Here is an 18,812-nt window from a genome sequence, read left to right on the forward strand (position 1 = left end):
AATGAACAAAAAAAACACGACAACACACAACGACCACGAGAAAAAAGGAATAAATGCACGATCGAGACGAAGCGTATAAATAATTTCTGCGTGTAATCGCATTTTAAACAGGTACGTGTATTTCGGGTCGAATTTGCATAACGAAAACGATTCGATAACGACGTCATTTACACGGTAGGAAATCACGATAACAGTCAACATTGACGGTCGACCGGTTGTTTAGGCGGTCTCACGTAACTAATGTGTTCGTAAATTAATGGGTATATATCAAAACTCAACTCTCGATCGTGTCAAAAGGCGTGAAGGATGTCCAGGAGGATGATACATGAAAAGATAACGCGCGAGTAATTTTTATTTACACGTGAAAATTATAAATACTTATGCAAAGCACGTACTATTGCTCGCCACAAATAATTACGACGTGAATATTTTATAAATGCTATTCGATAACCTCCAATAAAAAAAGTACAAAAATTTCTAATCTCGTATAAGTATATAATATACATATATACATACATACGTAAATATTAATTTCTATGAAATTCCTACAACAAATATCGCAATATTGATATTATTAGTAATCAAATAAAACAACAAAAAAAACAAACATTCTCGTTTTGATATTTAATATTCATAGCAACCTCACATTTGTGTTTTAAAAATATCCTTCAATTTTTAAAATAAACAAAACATGAACAAGGTTGAATATCTGGTGAAATAAATTTGAACCGAGTTCAAATTGAATGATGACACAATTTTTTCGAAACGGATATAAATAATATAGCACGTATCCATGACACGTTGTGACGATGTGTCGTTTAGGAACATCCAAAGTCTACGATTAGTCATGAGATTGTCCCAACGCTGTTCTCAAGAGTCGAACACAGAAAACCAGAAAGAAACCAGTGAACATGAATTTTGATAACAAAGTTCAATATCAACAAACAAGTCTGTGGATAATTCGTATCGTAAAATGAATCAATCGATCGATTGGAAATATATGTATATATATATATATGTATACTGAAAGTAATGCTGGTAGACTTCAGTAGTGTTTCTAAGCATCGAAGATTAAGATAATTTTGTAGGTATTCTAAAATTCCATATAGAAGCAGTTAAGTGAACAAATTACGACTTTCAACACTTGCAAATGTCGACAGACTAGTTTTAGGGGAAGATTCTGAAAATAAATATTTCAAAGAGGGGTAACTTCCGGGATACCCAAGCTAAACATTTACATTACTAAGAAAGTTCATAGTGATGTTGACATAATATTTAAAAATTAAATTTAAACTTCCATTGAAGTTTTACGTCAAATTGAATTATATTATAATACAGTACATATTATTAGCTATCGATATTACTTTTCATTGGAGCTGAAGGGCAACACTGATAAAACATAATTTTCTCATTGATGATGAAATATAAAAGAGCTGAAACTTTCCTTCACTTATCACGAAAATATAAATGTACAATTACATCTTCAAAATTACAGACGCGTTTTTCTATATATATGTATGTATAATGGTGAATATTTACAAAAGAAATTTACGCTCTTTTCAATGATAGCCCAATCGGAACTTCCTGTCTCCCCAATGGCCCAGCAGCTAGCTATGTACAAACAATAGCTCACATCCATTGTTTAGGTCACTTCTGCTCATTTTTTATAACATATACGAAACAAAAAGATCAAACCACAGTTAATTCAACTTCAGTAGAAAAAATTACAAAGCTATTTATATTAATTTACCATTAAATATATTGAATTGCTAGAGTCAATGTTGCCCTACATACCATCCCTATTATTACATACTAGTTGTCTGGGTGCACTTCCTTGTGCACTCGGTAAAATATCGCAATTCGGATCAACGGAACCCGCCATTTGATCGGCCGACAAACAAAAGAATAAATATAAAATACGAATTTTTTTTCAAAAAAAATAATTTAGTTTTAAATATTATAAATGTGAACGAAGAGACATGCCGCAAAGCCCAAACTATGCCGCGTCTCTTTCCACGATATACGATTCCAAGGGGAGAAAGAGAGACGGAGCATGTTAACTGACAGAACTTTAAACACACGCACGCACGCATTAGATAATTATTATATACGACTAGTGTTGTACCCGATGGAATATCATCGCATCGGTGTTAGCATATTTAGTTATTAAAAAAAAAATTAAAATAAATGTGTCGGTTGTGTTCGATCCGTTTAATCCGATTGTTTAATATGAAAAAAAAATGGTAAAAACTACCTATCTACCTACATATAAACAATATAAAACACCAATAGAAAATTTAATTAATTAAATGTATTTTCAATAAATGGCGGTTAACGCCCATCGCCGTCTATTTGCCTAGAGGAAACATTGGTAGCAAACAATATATATAGAAGTTTTTTTATTTTGTTATTATATTCGTATGCGTTTTGGCAGTGGTTTAGCTGTGGCTAACATATGAGCGTTATCTCAGACAGACAGACACACAGAATAGCGAAATTATATATATATATATATATATATATATATATATATATATATATATATATATATATATATATATATATATATATATATATATATATATATATATATATATATATATATATATATATATATATATATATATATATATATATATATATATATATATATATATATATATATATATATATATATATATATATATATATATATATATATATATATATATATATATATATATATATATATATATATATATATATATATATAATCCGAGACAAAAGTATGAAATAAGCATATAGCGATATTAGCATGCGGCCGCGTAGTTTGCAACCATTTGTAGCGGAATGTTCTATTTGGCATGTTTTGAGTGCATACAAAACATGCCAAATACACGAATATTAAAAATTAATTAGTGGTCAATCAAATCTTTTCAAATGGTGGGATAAAAACACTGATTTCTGGATATTTTTCAATAAAGAGAAGTGACAACGAATTTGTAAATTCAATTTGCCCTACAACATATGCACATACATCTAATATATCTATATAATTTCGAAAGAGACTTTATATGTACATATGTATGTTTGTTTGTTTGGTTCTAAGAGTCCGCGACGCCATCGAACAAATCAAAGTTTCTATACCGACGATATTGATATCATTGAATATTATTTTTTTTCGATTCAAATAAATTTAATAAAAAAACAAATGAATGTTTACTATTAGATTAGCCATTTGTTTAAGCCTTTTTATATTACAAACACTGAGCGAAGCCGGGTAAAACCACTGGTGCACTATAATCGCATCATCTGAGAATATTCGCTTAGTGAAATCTCACGTTTTAAAAGTGTCACTATTCACAAGGATCGGTCCCAGAAGAGGGTTAAATCGCACAATCGGAACACCATCACTGACGACAGATTCGCACAATGACGTCACGGGAGACACGCGCGTCACGTGCTCGCGCGACGTCGCGCACATGAGAGACGCGCGCGTTAGCACGAGCACGAGCACGAGCACGAGCACGGGCCGTGCAGCACGCGCAGCTGACTAGATAATACTGCAGCCGGTGAGGCGTGAGCGATCGTGTTTACGTTGGTGTATGTATGATCCACGTACATGCTAGTTTCTTGTGAGTGTGTAGTGGGTGCACGTGGTCGCGCCGGTAGCCACCGTCAACCTTTTGTTTTCATGTATTATTATTACGTTAATCACTGTCGAGAGATCTCTGTTGACCTTTTCCGTGCTGCACGTGGATCTGATTGAAAATGATTATATACCCTATACATATATGTATATACGGTTGTATGAATGTCTGTGCTCGTTGTGAGAGACCGGACGCGTCAAGTGCAACGATGTTACTGAAGCCTCGCCAAATGATTGTAGCAAGTGAAAGCAGGTAAATTTTGTCTTATTTACCGTTACCGCAATGCACTTTTGTTAATGGCATAATACAAAATGACTTGGAATGGTTCTTTGTTTACCTGTGAGGTAAAAGTGAAAGAATCGACATTGATGGAGACTTGCTGTTTTTACAAGGCCTCTTCTTAGTGTACTTCGCAAACGATTCAGTGTCTTTTCCTACAGTCTTACGATGGTTTTGAAACTCGGTGAACGATGGAAATTTAAATCGTTTCTGATAGTTCGATGGTGAAAAATAGGTTCGGTGATTACTGGTCACAAATTCACTAAAATCTCTATAACGGAACATCTGGCAGCCGAAAAGTCCATCATACTAACGAGAACTTAAGTGCCAAATAATGCGTATTCGCAATTTTAATGGCAAAAATTGTCTTTGTGACCACCACAATGTGAGTAATAATCCAATTAACGAAAAATAATCGTAATAGACACGTTTAAAATGCTACAATTTTTAACATCTTGACGTTTACTGGTAAGTAGACTTATATACAGTACCGTACATGGAAATCGCATCACCTCTAAATATTTCTCGGTAGAAGGTCCCCCCCTACTTTCTAAAATACTCTTTTTTTATTCAAATTGGTACATTTTAAGTTATTCTATCAAGTTTTTGTGCGAATTTCGAGTGAGTAACTATGATTTGTGCGAAACTTGACGTGGCGAAAAAGTGGCAAATAATTTCGCTATCTTCAAGAGGATTGACCAAACGAAAAATTACGTTGCATTTGAAATGTCAACGGAAAATTATAGCACGTATCCTCAAAAATAATCAATTTTCCTTTCCGCCACCCTCTCGATTTGTCAGACTTTAATTGTTTAAGCGCCTGTAACTTTATCTTTTTCAAACTATATCTTATTTATTTTAATATACAAGTATACCACAGTGTCTCTACAGGTCACCCCAATATGACACTGTGGCCAGACAATACATAAAAGATCAAAAACATAAGAAAAAATAAAACAACAATAAAAGAAAAACAAATAAAATAAAACATTAAAAAATTGTACATAAGAATTAAAAATTGAAAAATTGAGAATTAAAAAATTGAAAAATCAAAAATTAAAAAAAATCTAAATTTACAAATCGAAAATAATAATAAAAAAAAACATATATATAATATTGTATAATTTGTTAGGCAACAAATCAAATGGCCAGTATTTTAATCAATTTCGGTAAGTATTTTATTTCAAATGGTCAATATTACATTATTAAATTTCACAGTATAAAAATCTGACGTACATTCGCCAGAGGAAATAGCAATGCCTGTTGGACGGAATTGTCTATCAAGATCGTATCAATCGTGTGTTGATACCAATCAAAAAGCAATACTGGCCATTTGTAAAAATAAAACTTACCATTTAACATTAATATTGACCATTTATGTTTAAACACTGACCTTTTATTATTTATAGTGACCATTTGTATACGAATGGACGATGAACGAATTATGGAATTATGAACGAATTATTTTTTAAAAGAAATGGGAGAGGGAGGGGGATAGGTTTGAAACCCAGCCCTGTATATTTATATTAAGATACTATAAAACAAAGTAAGAAACGATACGCAAAAAAGTTTTGAGAAGACTTAATGTATCAAATATATGTAGATATCAAAGAAAATATGAGTTAATAAAAAAAAAACCTTCCCTGTTAAAAAAAACTGATAGACCGCTCGCGCAAGTATCGTATTACGACACAAAAAATATAAAAACCTATAAAGAATATAGTATCGATAACATTTTTTATAATAATATACATAATTCACATCGTTTAATTAATAACATATTTACTCCACCATAACCTTAGCTGAAGTCCGGTTATCGATATGAGTAATGATCGCAATAGATAACGCATTTATTTTTAATCAGCGCGTACATTATATTAAAGGCTAGTTATGATGATTTATCTAGACGCTAGTTGTTGTTTTTTTGTCCCCATCACGTATTAATATTTAACACTTTCGAGTCATAAATTCAAATTTAACCGAACAATTTGAATATATTAACCGCCATTGAGAAATGGTTAACCGGCCCTGCGGTTAAGAGACATTAAGAGCGCGTCGTAAGTAACCAGCAGACGCTGAGCGGTTCATTTTATTATACACGTGAGTTTCGTGGCGAGACGCCACTGACTAATCCAGAGTTAGTCAACCGTCAAAAGATGATGATGATGATCATTATTATAATTGTTAATTTCGTCTGCAGACGAAAATCGCATTCAAATAACTGACAATGCAAAGTCAACCGGTCACAGGTAAAAACACCTTTGGAATTAATTTCCAACGGTTGATTACACCTGGAAAAGCGTCTGGAAAAAGATCACCAACCGTCGTTGACCGCCACTGACGCGTTACATAAACACAAACGCTGAACTTGAATTATCCGACTAATTTATGTCGGCAACGACTAAAATTATCACAGCGAACCCAAACAGTTTTTTTATTCATTTTCAATATATAGCCCACACTAACGTTCAATTATAACCTTTTCGCTAAAAGCGTCGATAATGTGTCTCGCACGAACGTTGGAAAATTGTATGTACTGATGTTCAATAATGATGACGAACTTTCTGTTTTCACATTTGACCGCTGAAATAATAGTTTGAAATAATGCAAATGAAGAGGGGAACAATCGACTGGTTTCGCTCGGTGTAATTCCGTGAATGCGAGGATGTTTACGTGGATGACGATGGGATTATAAAATGCATACGTCGTATGTGACGCATCCTGCAATTATTTCAATGAACACACATTGAAGTACGTTTATGTACGTGTAAAATAATTTAAATACTTTAATACAAATAGGCTGTGACTGACGTGACTTGTTTTTAGGTGATCTTACAGTAAATCAACGCCCAAAGTCAGCAAAGTGGTAGATTTCTACATTATGTATATTCTTTGAACCCTTTGAGTGCTGACGTCTTTTATGTTGAAATCCGCCACGCTGAAAATTTCGCCAGCAATTCCGACAAGAATAATTTAGAAATCAAATAGAAAGCAGGCATAAAAATTGTAGCTAATCTAAAATACTCAGCAGTAGTTAGGGATTTCTATCGGGAAATTCTTAAAATGTTTATAAATTCAGAAATTCCGGCGTAAGCCAGTCTTTATAAACGTTGACAAATTAATGACACGGATTACACAACCCGTGTTCAATGTATTATTTTCAATGCTACCTGTATATATATATAATATATATATATATATATATATATATATATATATATATATATATATATATATATATATGTATATATATATATATATATATATATATATATATATATATGTATATATATATATATATATATATATATATATATATATATATATATATATATATATATATATATATGGAGTTCGGTCTTTCGTGTCATGCGGGGAAGACGTGCTTCTGCGTTCTTCCCGCTATTACTCGCTTAAACCCGGCTATTGCACAAAATTTAATCTAAAAACTTAACCATCTAATCACTTATTTTACTAATTGCATCCTAGTATAATTTAAGTGTAAAAATAAACAGCAAATCGGTCGTAAAAAGCGGTTTTATATCAGTTATTTCGAAAAATTTTGTGCTAATTTTTGTGTCAAATCTGAGCAAAAGAATATACGAACGAGATACATCTCCTTACCTGAATACAAAAAAAGGGTCCTTCAGTCGGTCCCACAGAAGCAATAAATCTTCCACATAATTGCTTCCAGCCAAAAATCTTTAACGAACTTTACTTAATAGAATAATAGCAAACAGAAACGGTGTTTCCCAACTGTCTATCAGTTCTTTTTCATATTTAAATTATATTAAAGTAATTCGTGTAATTTTATATTCTTTACTAAAGTTATTATTAAAATATTAAATTGCAAACCGCACTCACATATATAAATCCGTTGTCTCCAAAGAGGCGTCTCACGATAAAGATCTGTAAAAAAGTAGTATAACAATTGCTAATATATTATTATCATAACTAACTACTTTCACTTACAAAGTAACCCTGTTAAATGGCATGTAATAACTCATAAGTGATCCAAGTGATACCTAGGATGACTATCTGTCAAAGCTGACCACAGAGAAGAGTCTATGGCGGTAAGAACTCACTCCTTGAATGGAAATCTCTCTCAAGTACCGCCTTTTTCTCAACACATCTTGGATAAATGCGAGAAAAATAATATCCAAACCTCCAACAAGGTAAGAGTGACGATGGATGATAGCTTAGCTAATAGAAACCTGTATTTAGCCACGTACAATGTAAGAACGTTATCGAGTGAAGGAAGTGTGCTTGCATTAGAGATTGAATTAGAAAATATCAAATGGGATATAGTAGGACTTAGTGAAGTAAGACGAAAACAGCAAAACCAAATAATCCTAAAAAGTGGTAACTGTCTCTACTGGAGAGGGCTACCAAATGGTAGAATAGGAGGAGTAGGGTTTCTTATCAATAAGAGAATAGAAAGAAATATTATAGAAATAAGCGACATATCGGAACGTATATGCTATATAGTATTAAGAATCTCGAGCAGGTACACTTGTCAAATCTTCCAAGTGTACGCCCCCACATCTAGCCACCCAGACGAGGAAATAGAAGACTTCTACGAAAAAATACAGGACGCATACGATAATAGCCGTCACCACTTTAAAATAATCATGGGCGACTTTAACGCAAAAATAGGACAAAAGGCAAATACAGAAAGAGCAGTAGGCAATTTTGGTACCGGTTAAAGAAACGACAGAGGCGATCGCCTCATAGAATTCGCAGAACACAACAGGCTCTTTATCACTAATTCATTTTTCAGGAAAAACACCAACAATAAGTGGACTTGGGAGAGTCCTAAAGGAGACAGAAACGAGATCGATTTCATCCTAACAAATGCCCTGCACTCCGTTAAAGACGTTAGTGTTTTAAGTAAAGTAGATATAGGTAGCGATCACAGATTAGTCCGTGCCAAGATGGCCATTAATATAAATTGCGAACGTAGGAAATTAATAAAAGGATGCAGTAACTCTCCAGATTTCGCTCAACTAAGGTCTAGGAAAAAGGAATTCGAACTCGAACTTGGAAATCGATACGGGAAATTAAACCCAGAAGCAGACATCGAGGAATTGAACAATGTAATTAGTTCGGTTCTAACCTCAACAGGTAAGAAATTAGGTGGATTCAGGAAACAGATTAAATTAAGCAAAATTTCAGCGGAAACAAAAAACCTAATTAAGCATAAAAGGAATTTAGATAGGGATAATAATAAGCAAGAATACAATCTAGTAAATAAGGAAATTAAAAAGAGAATAGTCAGGGATGTCAGGGATTTTAACAGCAAGCTAATAGAAAATACCATTAAGAATAACCGTAGCCTGAAAAAGTGCAAACAGGATATTTTCTTAGGCAAAAACCAAATGATCGCAATCAGATCAGAGAGCGGAGTAATAATTAGGAATAGAGAAGAAATCATAGACAGAGTTTACACGTTCTATGCAAAACTATACGAGAACGACAACGGCCAATTCCCCGCTCTGGAATCGACACACGGCCAAAGGGTTCCTGCAGTATTGCCTAGCGAAGTAGAGGCCGCGCTAAAAACTGCAAAGAACGGTATAACCCCAGGGGAAGATAATATTCCCATTGACTTACTAAAATGTGGCGGCCCCCCCCTAATTAATATCTTAGCTAGGCTTTTCAGCAAATGCATCCAGAACCAAGCTATACCAGAAGGATGGAATAACGCAACTATCATTTTAATACACAAAAAAGGCGACAAAAGCGATATCAAGAACTACCGACCCATTAGTCTACTTTCAGCGGTCTACAAGCTCTTCACGAAGGTTATTACAGAAAGGCTGAAGAATATCCTCGACGAGAACCAACCTATAGAGCAGGCAGGGTTTAGGGCAAATTTCAGCACAATGGACCACCTCCAAGTAGTTGGCGAACTAATCGAGCGCGCCAACGAATATCAACGGCCATTGTGCCTAGGTTTCGTCGATTATGAGAAAGCCTTCGATACAGTTAGTCATAATGCAGTACTTAACGCTCTACAAACACAGGGAGTGCCGGAACCCTATGTGGGACTGTTAGCTGCAATATATAAGAATGCCACAGCTTCGGTTAAAATTTTTTCAGGTACAGATAGATTTAGCATAGGAAAAGGAGTAAGACAAGGAGATACAATCTCGCCCAAGTTATTCAATGCGGTGCTTGAGGAAGTTTTCAGGAACTTGGATTGGGATACAGCCGGAGTAAGCATCAATGGTCGCTTTTTGAGTCACCTTCGGTTCGCAGACGATATAGTTTTAGTAGCTCGTGATTCAGCTGACCTACTTATCAGACTAACACAGCTGGACAGGGAAAGTAGAAAAGTAGGATTAAAAATTAACGTAGATAAGACTAAACTAATGTTCAATAGTTATTGCATGCCTGATAGCATCCCCTTAGATGATAAACCAATAGAAGTAGTAAATAATTATTTATATTTAGGTCAAATAATTGACATGTCTGGTAGTAAAAATGAAGAGATAAAGAGACGTATGAAATTAGGATGGAGTGCATTTGGACGGATGAATGCTGTTTTTAAATCAAAAATGCCACTCTGCCTGAAGAAAAGGATCTTTGATCAATGCGTTTTGCCAGTGATGACGTATGGATGTGAAACTTGGACACTGAACGCCAAGATGCTAAAAAAAATCCAATGCACTCAAAGAAGTATGGAACGCTGTATGCTTGGCATAACGAGGAAAGACAGAAAGCGGAACACGTGGGTGAGAAATATGACAAGGGTAGTGGACATAGTGGATAGAGTGAAGAGATTGAAATGGCAATGGGCGGGTCACGTAGCTAGGAGGATGGACGAAAGGTGGACAAAAGAAGTGCTTGAATGGTACCCGAGAGAAGGCAAAAGAGTAAAAGGAAGACCGCAAGGAAGATGGGTGAACGAAATTAGGAAAATGTGCGGAATGAGATGGATGAGTGTTGCGCAAAACAGAGACGAGTGGAAGCGTGTTGGAGAGGCCTTCATCCAGCAGTGGATGGCGAATGGCTGTAAATGATGATGATGATATATATATATATATATATATATATATATATATATATATATATATATATATATATATATATATATATATATATATGTGTATATATATATATATATATATATATATATATATATATATATATATATATATATATATATATATATATATATATATTATACATATATATATATATATATATATATATATATATATATATATATATATATATATATATATATATATATATATATATATATATATATATATATATACATATATATATATATATATATATATATATATATATATATATATCATCATCATCATTTACAGCCATTCGCCATATATTATATATATATATATATATATATATATATATATATATATATATATATATATATATATATATATATATACATATGTACATAGATACTATAAATTCAAATCAGTTTTTAAAAATAGGTATTGAAAATAATTTCATTTTCAAAGGCAGATTTCAAAATATGTACATGAACAGCATTGTTGGGGATTAATTGCGAATAACAACGTAGTCAAAGATCGCCAAAGGCACGCGATGCTCCCGAGCGATCACCCACCCACATTATGACCGCGCCCGCCGATGCTTACCTTAATTGGATTTAAAAGGAATCATTGCGCCGAGTTCATCGACTAAAAATACACCAAGCGATATAAACAAATAAACTCGATGAACGTACACGATGCCATTAATTCGCCAGCGAAATCATCATCGCGCGCTAATTTCATTGCCACATGAAAAAGTCTCAAACGCGACAAAATCATTTGTACGCGAAAATTAATTATATGTACATACAATTTGATTTCGAACCGCTACTGTAATGTGGTTACCACAATGCCTATAATAAACTCGGAGGAAGTGACTACCCCAGCCGTCTTAAAGATCAAGATCTCGGAAATTGGAATTAAAAGGCGTGACCGTCGAGACGTATTGTTGTCTGCATTTGTGGAAGAAAATAATTAGGGGAAATATGACTCGAATGTCTGAGTACCTTTTGAAGGGATTCTATTTCTACCAGGGTTGGTAAAAATCACAAGAATAATATATATGTATGTATGTATGTATATAAAATGCGATGAGCATCCCGTTTGCGTTTCGATTATGAATTAATTTATTCCAGTCAGACAACAATGTCACCTTTGAACCGGTATAATTTAAAAGTTTCTGATTCGATGCTAATTGACCGCAACGACTTAATGCCATATGCTAATCTATGTATGTATGTATATGTACATATGTACAGCACAACCAGCATACATTATTTGATTTCATTCGCATTAAGTGAAATCGTAAAATATTGGCAACAGCATCTTGATACATATGTACGTTTCGAGTACTATTATTGACATGCATAATGAAAAAACATATTTAGGAATAACGTTCGATAAAGAAATGAGATGGGCACCTCACATTGAGACAGCGAAATGCAAGGCGATGCGGGGTATATCCTCAATATACCCAATATTTAATCGCCATAGTTCTTTATCAACTCAAAATAAAATAAAATTATATCGCGCGCTCATATTACCATTATTGACCTATGCTTCATCTGTATGGAATAACGCCTCGAATACTAACCTTTCCAAGCTCCAAGTAATACAAAGTAAATCCCTCAAAATAATTTATAATACACCCATTTATACTAACCTGAAAAAACTGCATGCCATATATAATATTACGTTTGTTGCAGACATTACTAACAAACTAACCAGTAGATTCTATGACAGAATCACTAATAACTAGTGCCCGGAATCTGAAGGGGCTGTTTATTGTTCAAAGATTGTAAATGCATTGTTAAAGGTTTGCCGAAACTTTTTTACAAAGGATTTACAACAATTGAACAATAGGCGGCACGTTTCCGGCCCCTTCAGATTCCGACCTCTACTAATAACCATACTAGCACATTTGTGAAGAGTCTCGGTAATTACTTATTACAACAAAATGTCTATACCCTTCAGGTATAAACACAGATTACCTAACACAATCTGCTTTAGGTCATCGACTTAAGAGTCTTTAATTAATATTATGTTTTAGATGTATTATGAGCATTTATAATACTTGCAAATAGGTATTTGTGCTCTTTTTCCTATTATGCTGTACATTAACATTAGAATAATATTAATACTATGATTACTAACATAATTAAATTAAAATTGTAAAATAGAAAATGATCAGTAGATCAGTAGCTATTAAAATAGATATAAGATGTATTGTGAACATAATTGTGTAATAATAAAAAGCATTTAAAAATCTAAATAATGAAAAAACAAAATATACAATCATTAAAATCTTACTCCGAAAAATGCATCAATGAAATTTGGGAGTCGGCCAAGCACAATAATATGTTTAACTCTTTGAAGCATAGAGGTATCGAAAATGACCCATCTTTTTTTTATCTTTTGCTGCATAGTGGGATGTAATTTATACCACTTCGAAAAATTAAAACTATTTGAAGCACAAAGGTTTATATTATGTCCCTAAACTAACTAAAAAAAAAAAATCTGTGCAACACGTGACTTTTTTTGTTTCAAATCTCATGCCACAAAGAGTTAATATTAACTTCTGGCACAATTACATACCACTGGACGATGAAATTCCTACTGTGAAGTCGCCGTAGGGGATCGACCGGGTGAACAGAGAAGTACGCACTATTCGAGTCGGTCATAATGCACTCGTACACGCAAATATGAGATAAGCATTACTGTCAACACAGTCGTAAAATATCAAGTTATGCAGCGGTAAGCCATGTTCCACTTTTCTTCATTTCGATAAATATTTCGCAAAATAAGAAATATAATGTTTTGCATTTAATAATATTAAAAAATACTGGTGACCTGACCTGTTTACTCTGCTTTTCCAAGATTCTCGACACATCAAATTAAAATAATTGATAACGATTTGTGAATTAAATCTAAACTAAAAATTAGACTTCCGCCATTGGTATAACGGTTTACCGATAAACCGTCAAAAATTTTCCATCGGTAAACACCGGTCAATTTTAAAATTTACCGGTATTTGCCATAAAAATATTTTATTGCGAATTAAGTACATATACAGGCATATTATTACATTAAATACAGGCATATTATTACAATACGTCGTCGCTAATGGCGTATTGTGGATAAGGTTGACTGAAAATTGTTTATTTTCAGTATTAAATGTGGCAATTTCAAATTGATAAATTCACTGGCAACACAGACCTACCAAATCGAAATAAATGCGATCAGACAGTTGTTTCAATTATATCCAAACTTTCAATTTGGTCCAAATTTTAAATAAATAAATATAAAATAAAAGGTTAAAAATAAAAAATAAAATTTATTTATTATTACGAATTTACTTAAATGTATTTATATCCCATTCTTAACCTGAGAGTAATTTTAAATTATTTAGGATTCAATCGAGGTTAACGTTTTTAGGAAAAGTAACCACATACAGTTATCTAATCTACGATTTTTTCTTCTTTTACCGGTATACCGGTAGCAAGAAACATCATTGACCGTTTTCCGGTTTATGAAATTTGACGGTAGATTGTAATCCCCAATTTGTTGTTATGCTAGTATTTTACAAGAGTTGAGAGAAGAAAAATGAAACATTAAAAAGCATGTAGCTTAAAAAAGTTTTTACACGATATTTCCAGTTAGTATAAAAGGGCTTGACCGAATATCGCAACATAACAGAATATAATATGCATATAACTATGTATGTACATTGCAGTTCTGTGATGTACATAGACTAACTCCATTTTTTGTCACAGAGACATTTTACTGCGTACTTGTATATTTAAAAATATAAAGCGCAATTTCAGTCAAGGTTCGGTGACCGGCAAAGATCTGTATACTCGTCTTCATTTATTTAAATTAAGCACGAGAAAATAAAATTTAACATAAATTATTTAGTTCTGACGTGTGAACCAATGGAAAGACATTCCTTCCACATACGTGTCAACTTCTCTCATATTTTACTTTTCCATTAAGATGATTATGTTATGTATGTGCATCATATTATTTAGAGCTTGGGCCTTATGTCGTGACGTTCAACACTTTCACTGTTCTCTGGTGAAAAAAGGATTATGCCTAAATCAAATTCCGAGATCAAAAACACTTCAACGTGATCTATCTACTCACACGACTGGTCGTCAGCGAAATTTTTTTGTCGTAATAAACTTTCAACAGTGAGAAAAGAGAAGAAAAAGCTTTACTTCAAATTACTAAAAATTAAGAATTGTCAATGGAATTTCAACATCCATCACACACGATAACCCTAACATAATAACATAGCAACCCATTAATAATAAAAATAAATTAAATGTTAGGCATTTATTTTGCATAATTTTGTTACTATTACATACTAGTATTGTATCCTTTCCAACGTATTATTTTGGAAAGGAATTGATACATGAACCACACCTAGGCTATTGTCGCTGGTAAACGGACAATTTCGCACATGGCGATCTCACACACGAAAATCGTTGCCACAAAAATCGCGAATACGGAATATCTGACATTCGAATTCTCGTTACCGTGATAATTCGCGTGGATGGCTCTCGACGGGTGGGTGACTCTCTCAATATCGCTATCGTCATAAACGGTTTCAGCACGAACAAGAACTTGCGGTCAATTCGCATCACCCCATCAGACCTGCTCCCGCGTTGCCCCTCGTTCGATCCCCACAAGTTCGCCCAGCCGTCCACGTACAAATGTACTAGAGTACTCGCAAAGAGCAACCTATGACAGGAAGGAGCGGGTCGACCGAGCTTCGCTTCCGAGCCTTGAGGGTCCGCCCTGTCGAGAATTCCGACTTTTACCGAATATTCTGATTTGTGTCTATCAAACATCATTCTGAACTATTTTTTTGATAAAATAGCACAGAACTTCTTGAGTACAAATATGGCAAGGGACTCGGCTCACGAAACGATTCCCTCAGAACAGTCCGGAGCGCGTGGAAACAAATAACGATGCTTTGGAATCTTGTATTCCCGATCGATTGTCCATGACAAATCATTTCAGAAGATTCAGTTTTGAAGACAAACAAGAAGTTATTCAGAAAGGTTTTTTTATACTCGAAAGAAAATTTACTCATCGCTTCAAGACACATTATTATAATTAAAAATATTTCTTTTTATATACATATACCTATATTTTTTCGTCCATACCTAGTCCCCTGTTTTAAAAGTCACGGCACTCCACTGATATGTGGTGTGCAGTGAAAATCTATCTCCCTCTTTGTGGCGCAGCCATACTTACGTGTGCGCGAGCAGGATACAAGGGGAATCGGTATGACGTCACCTAGTCCCCTTGTATCCTGCTCGCACACACGCAAGTAAGGCTGTGCGACAAAAACAGGTAGAATTTCATGGCACGTCACTGGTACATACATCCCTTCCGTTTTTACATTATCACTGCAAAGGTGGACGCTTCGGATTCGAATCACACTTCTTTAAAATAAACATTTCTTAAGGCAGAAACAGATAAATGTGGACGTGAAGGAATTGTAACATAGAGTGGCGGATCCTAACGTTATAGGTCGTCGATCGAATGTGCTAGGATACTAGCCGAGTGGGTCAGGGTGCACGTGTACATGAAGAATATGGTACTAATGTATCTACAGTACACATATATTACTGTCATCTCCATTTCGACAAGATGTGAGGTACCCTGGGTGAGGTTTTTTATACACTCATAAGCCGATTAAAAAAACCTACGCCTATTCTCGACCGCTGTCTGTGTGTGCCTTTATAGACCTATAAAATACACTGCTCACTTAATACAGCTGAAGTTCAGTTTAAAATATCAATGCGAAGGCCGATTTGCCGGCCGTTCTATTGTTGACACAAAATTTTAAAAATACGGTAGTTTATTGATACAGCTGTTTGGTGGCAACTCTACAAATAAAGTGCGGTCTCCTAGGCAGTCCCCATGTTTACACGTTCATATCCTGTGCACGTGTAACTAATAATTAGACACCGCACAACGATCCACCGCTGACACACTTTGGCTGTGATACAATCTGGACCACTTTCAAAAATAATAAAAAGAAAAAGCACACTGTATGTATAATATCAGAAGGGAGTAAGAACTACAAGTATACTAGTAGAGATGCTCCCCCATACAGACATGACGTCACATTAAATTTTTCGTATCCTGTTAAAACACTTGTACAATTCCACAGCAAGTGTACTTCCTGCGTCATACAAACGTGGAATCTTTTCATATGAAAAAACAAGTCTTTAAAGGGATGTGTGAACTTAAAACAAAACGAAAATAGCAAGATTCCTGGTAAATATAACTCGGGATTGATCGGTCTAGTCTTTTTTATTAATTTATGCGATCTCAAAACTTTACATACTATACTAGCCAGACTGTTTTGTAACGGATGTGTTCCTTTGGATGGACTTACCTGCGAATGGTACTTCTGCTACGTATTCTTCAACACAGTGATCTGTGCTAGCACTGCTGGCTGGAGATGAAGATCTAGCCAGAAAACGAGGATCGGTCTCGGTTTCCATGTCTCTGGACATCCGCTTATACTCCTAAAATCACACAATAAACAGAATCGTTCAATGGAAGAATCGAAGCGTATAAATTCAATATGTAAACGATGCAATTTTTTCGTAAAATAAATGCCTACTAAGATTCAGTCAACTAGAAAAATTTCTAGACTGGTTTCAATATTTTTTTATTATATTTATGTAGTTATACTTCGTTATATTGATTTTTAATTAATTACATAAATCATTGATAACACTGAGCAACAAAAAAAAATACCAGAGCGGAGACTAGCCAATCTTTACTAAGTTTGACCCACTGAATTCGAATATGATATTGATTTTTGTTGGTGGGTGATCGTTTACGAGATATGAGCGTTTAAAAAAATCCGCGATTTTTAGTTTTTTGGCTTTTGCGGTCTTTAACTCAAAATTTAGGATTGTTAATATTGAGATAGAAAACCAATCCTTATAAACGTGGTGAAAAAAAAATTTGCCAAATAAATTAAAAATAGCACGGAAAAAAAATCTGTAAAAAAAAATATATTTTTGACTTTTAAAACTCGCTAGACAATTAATTAGAAGTATTTTAAAGCAATGAAATATAACAATTAATAGGAAAAATATCTGACTATTGATTCCAATACTCATTTTGAGCGCAACAATCCTAAATTTTGAGTTAAAGACCGCAAAAGCCAACAAACTGTAAAAATCGCGGATTTTTTTAAACGCCCATATCTCGTAAACGATCACCCACCAACAAAAATCAATATAATATTCGAATTCAGTGGGTCAAACTTAGTAAAGATTGGCTAGTCTCCGCTCTGGTAACTCAAAAACGTGATTTTTTGTTGCTCAGTGTATGTAATTAATCAAATAATTAGATAATTCAGTAAACAAGATAAAAAAACTTGATCAAAAATGATCTAATGATGAATTATTTAATTGTATGAATGTGCACAGGGGGGGGGGGTAACAAAAACAACTAATTTCTTAGAACAGACAACAATGAACTTAAATCTGCATCGAAAACATAATCTTTGAACACCGTGTCTAGTCGAATCGTCTATTTCAGTTTTGGCTTTTTTTAATAGAACAGTAGTGTTTTTCATTGTTTTTTATTATCATATATAAATTTCAAAAGTCAGCTAACCAACTTTAGAGAAACTATGGCAACCAATAATAAATTAACAATATCGATGAATAAATAAGCCGTCGTAATATCTCATATATTGAACTCATTTACCGTAAACAATAAATTACAAGCTTGTGAACATACATACATACATAACTCCTTCATCACCTGATTGCTAATCATTTGATGGAATCGATGACGCTCTTTAAGTTGACGGCTTTATACGAACATT

General features: G+C 33.8%; 1 protein-coding gene across 1 annotated transcript in view; it reads right to left on the reverse strand.

Moving 5' to 3' along the window:
• The window catches only part of LOC143915142 (ankyrin repeat and sterile alpha motif domain-containing protein 1B-like), a 79,489-nt gene that overhangs the window by 29,048 nt on the left and 31,629 nt on the right, over positions 1–18,812 (reverse strand). Inside the window, exon 11 of the mRNA XM_077436769.1 lies at positions 17,358–17,490. Coding sequence (XP_077292895.1) covers positions 17,358–17,490 — 133 coding nt within the window. The remainder of the gene's footprint in view (positions 1–17,357; positions 17,491–18,812) is intronic.

The sequence above is a fragment of the Arctopsyche grandis genome, chromosome 1 (assembly GCF_051622035.1).
Source record: "Arctopsyche grandis isolate Sample6627 chromosome 1, ASM5162203v2, whole genome shotgun sequence".
Taxonomy (NCBI): Eukaryota; Metazoa; Arthropoda; class Insecta; order Trichoptera; family Hydropsychidae; genus Arctopsyche; species Arctopsyche grandis.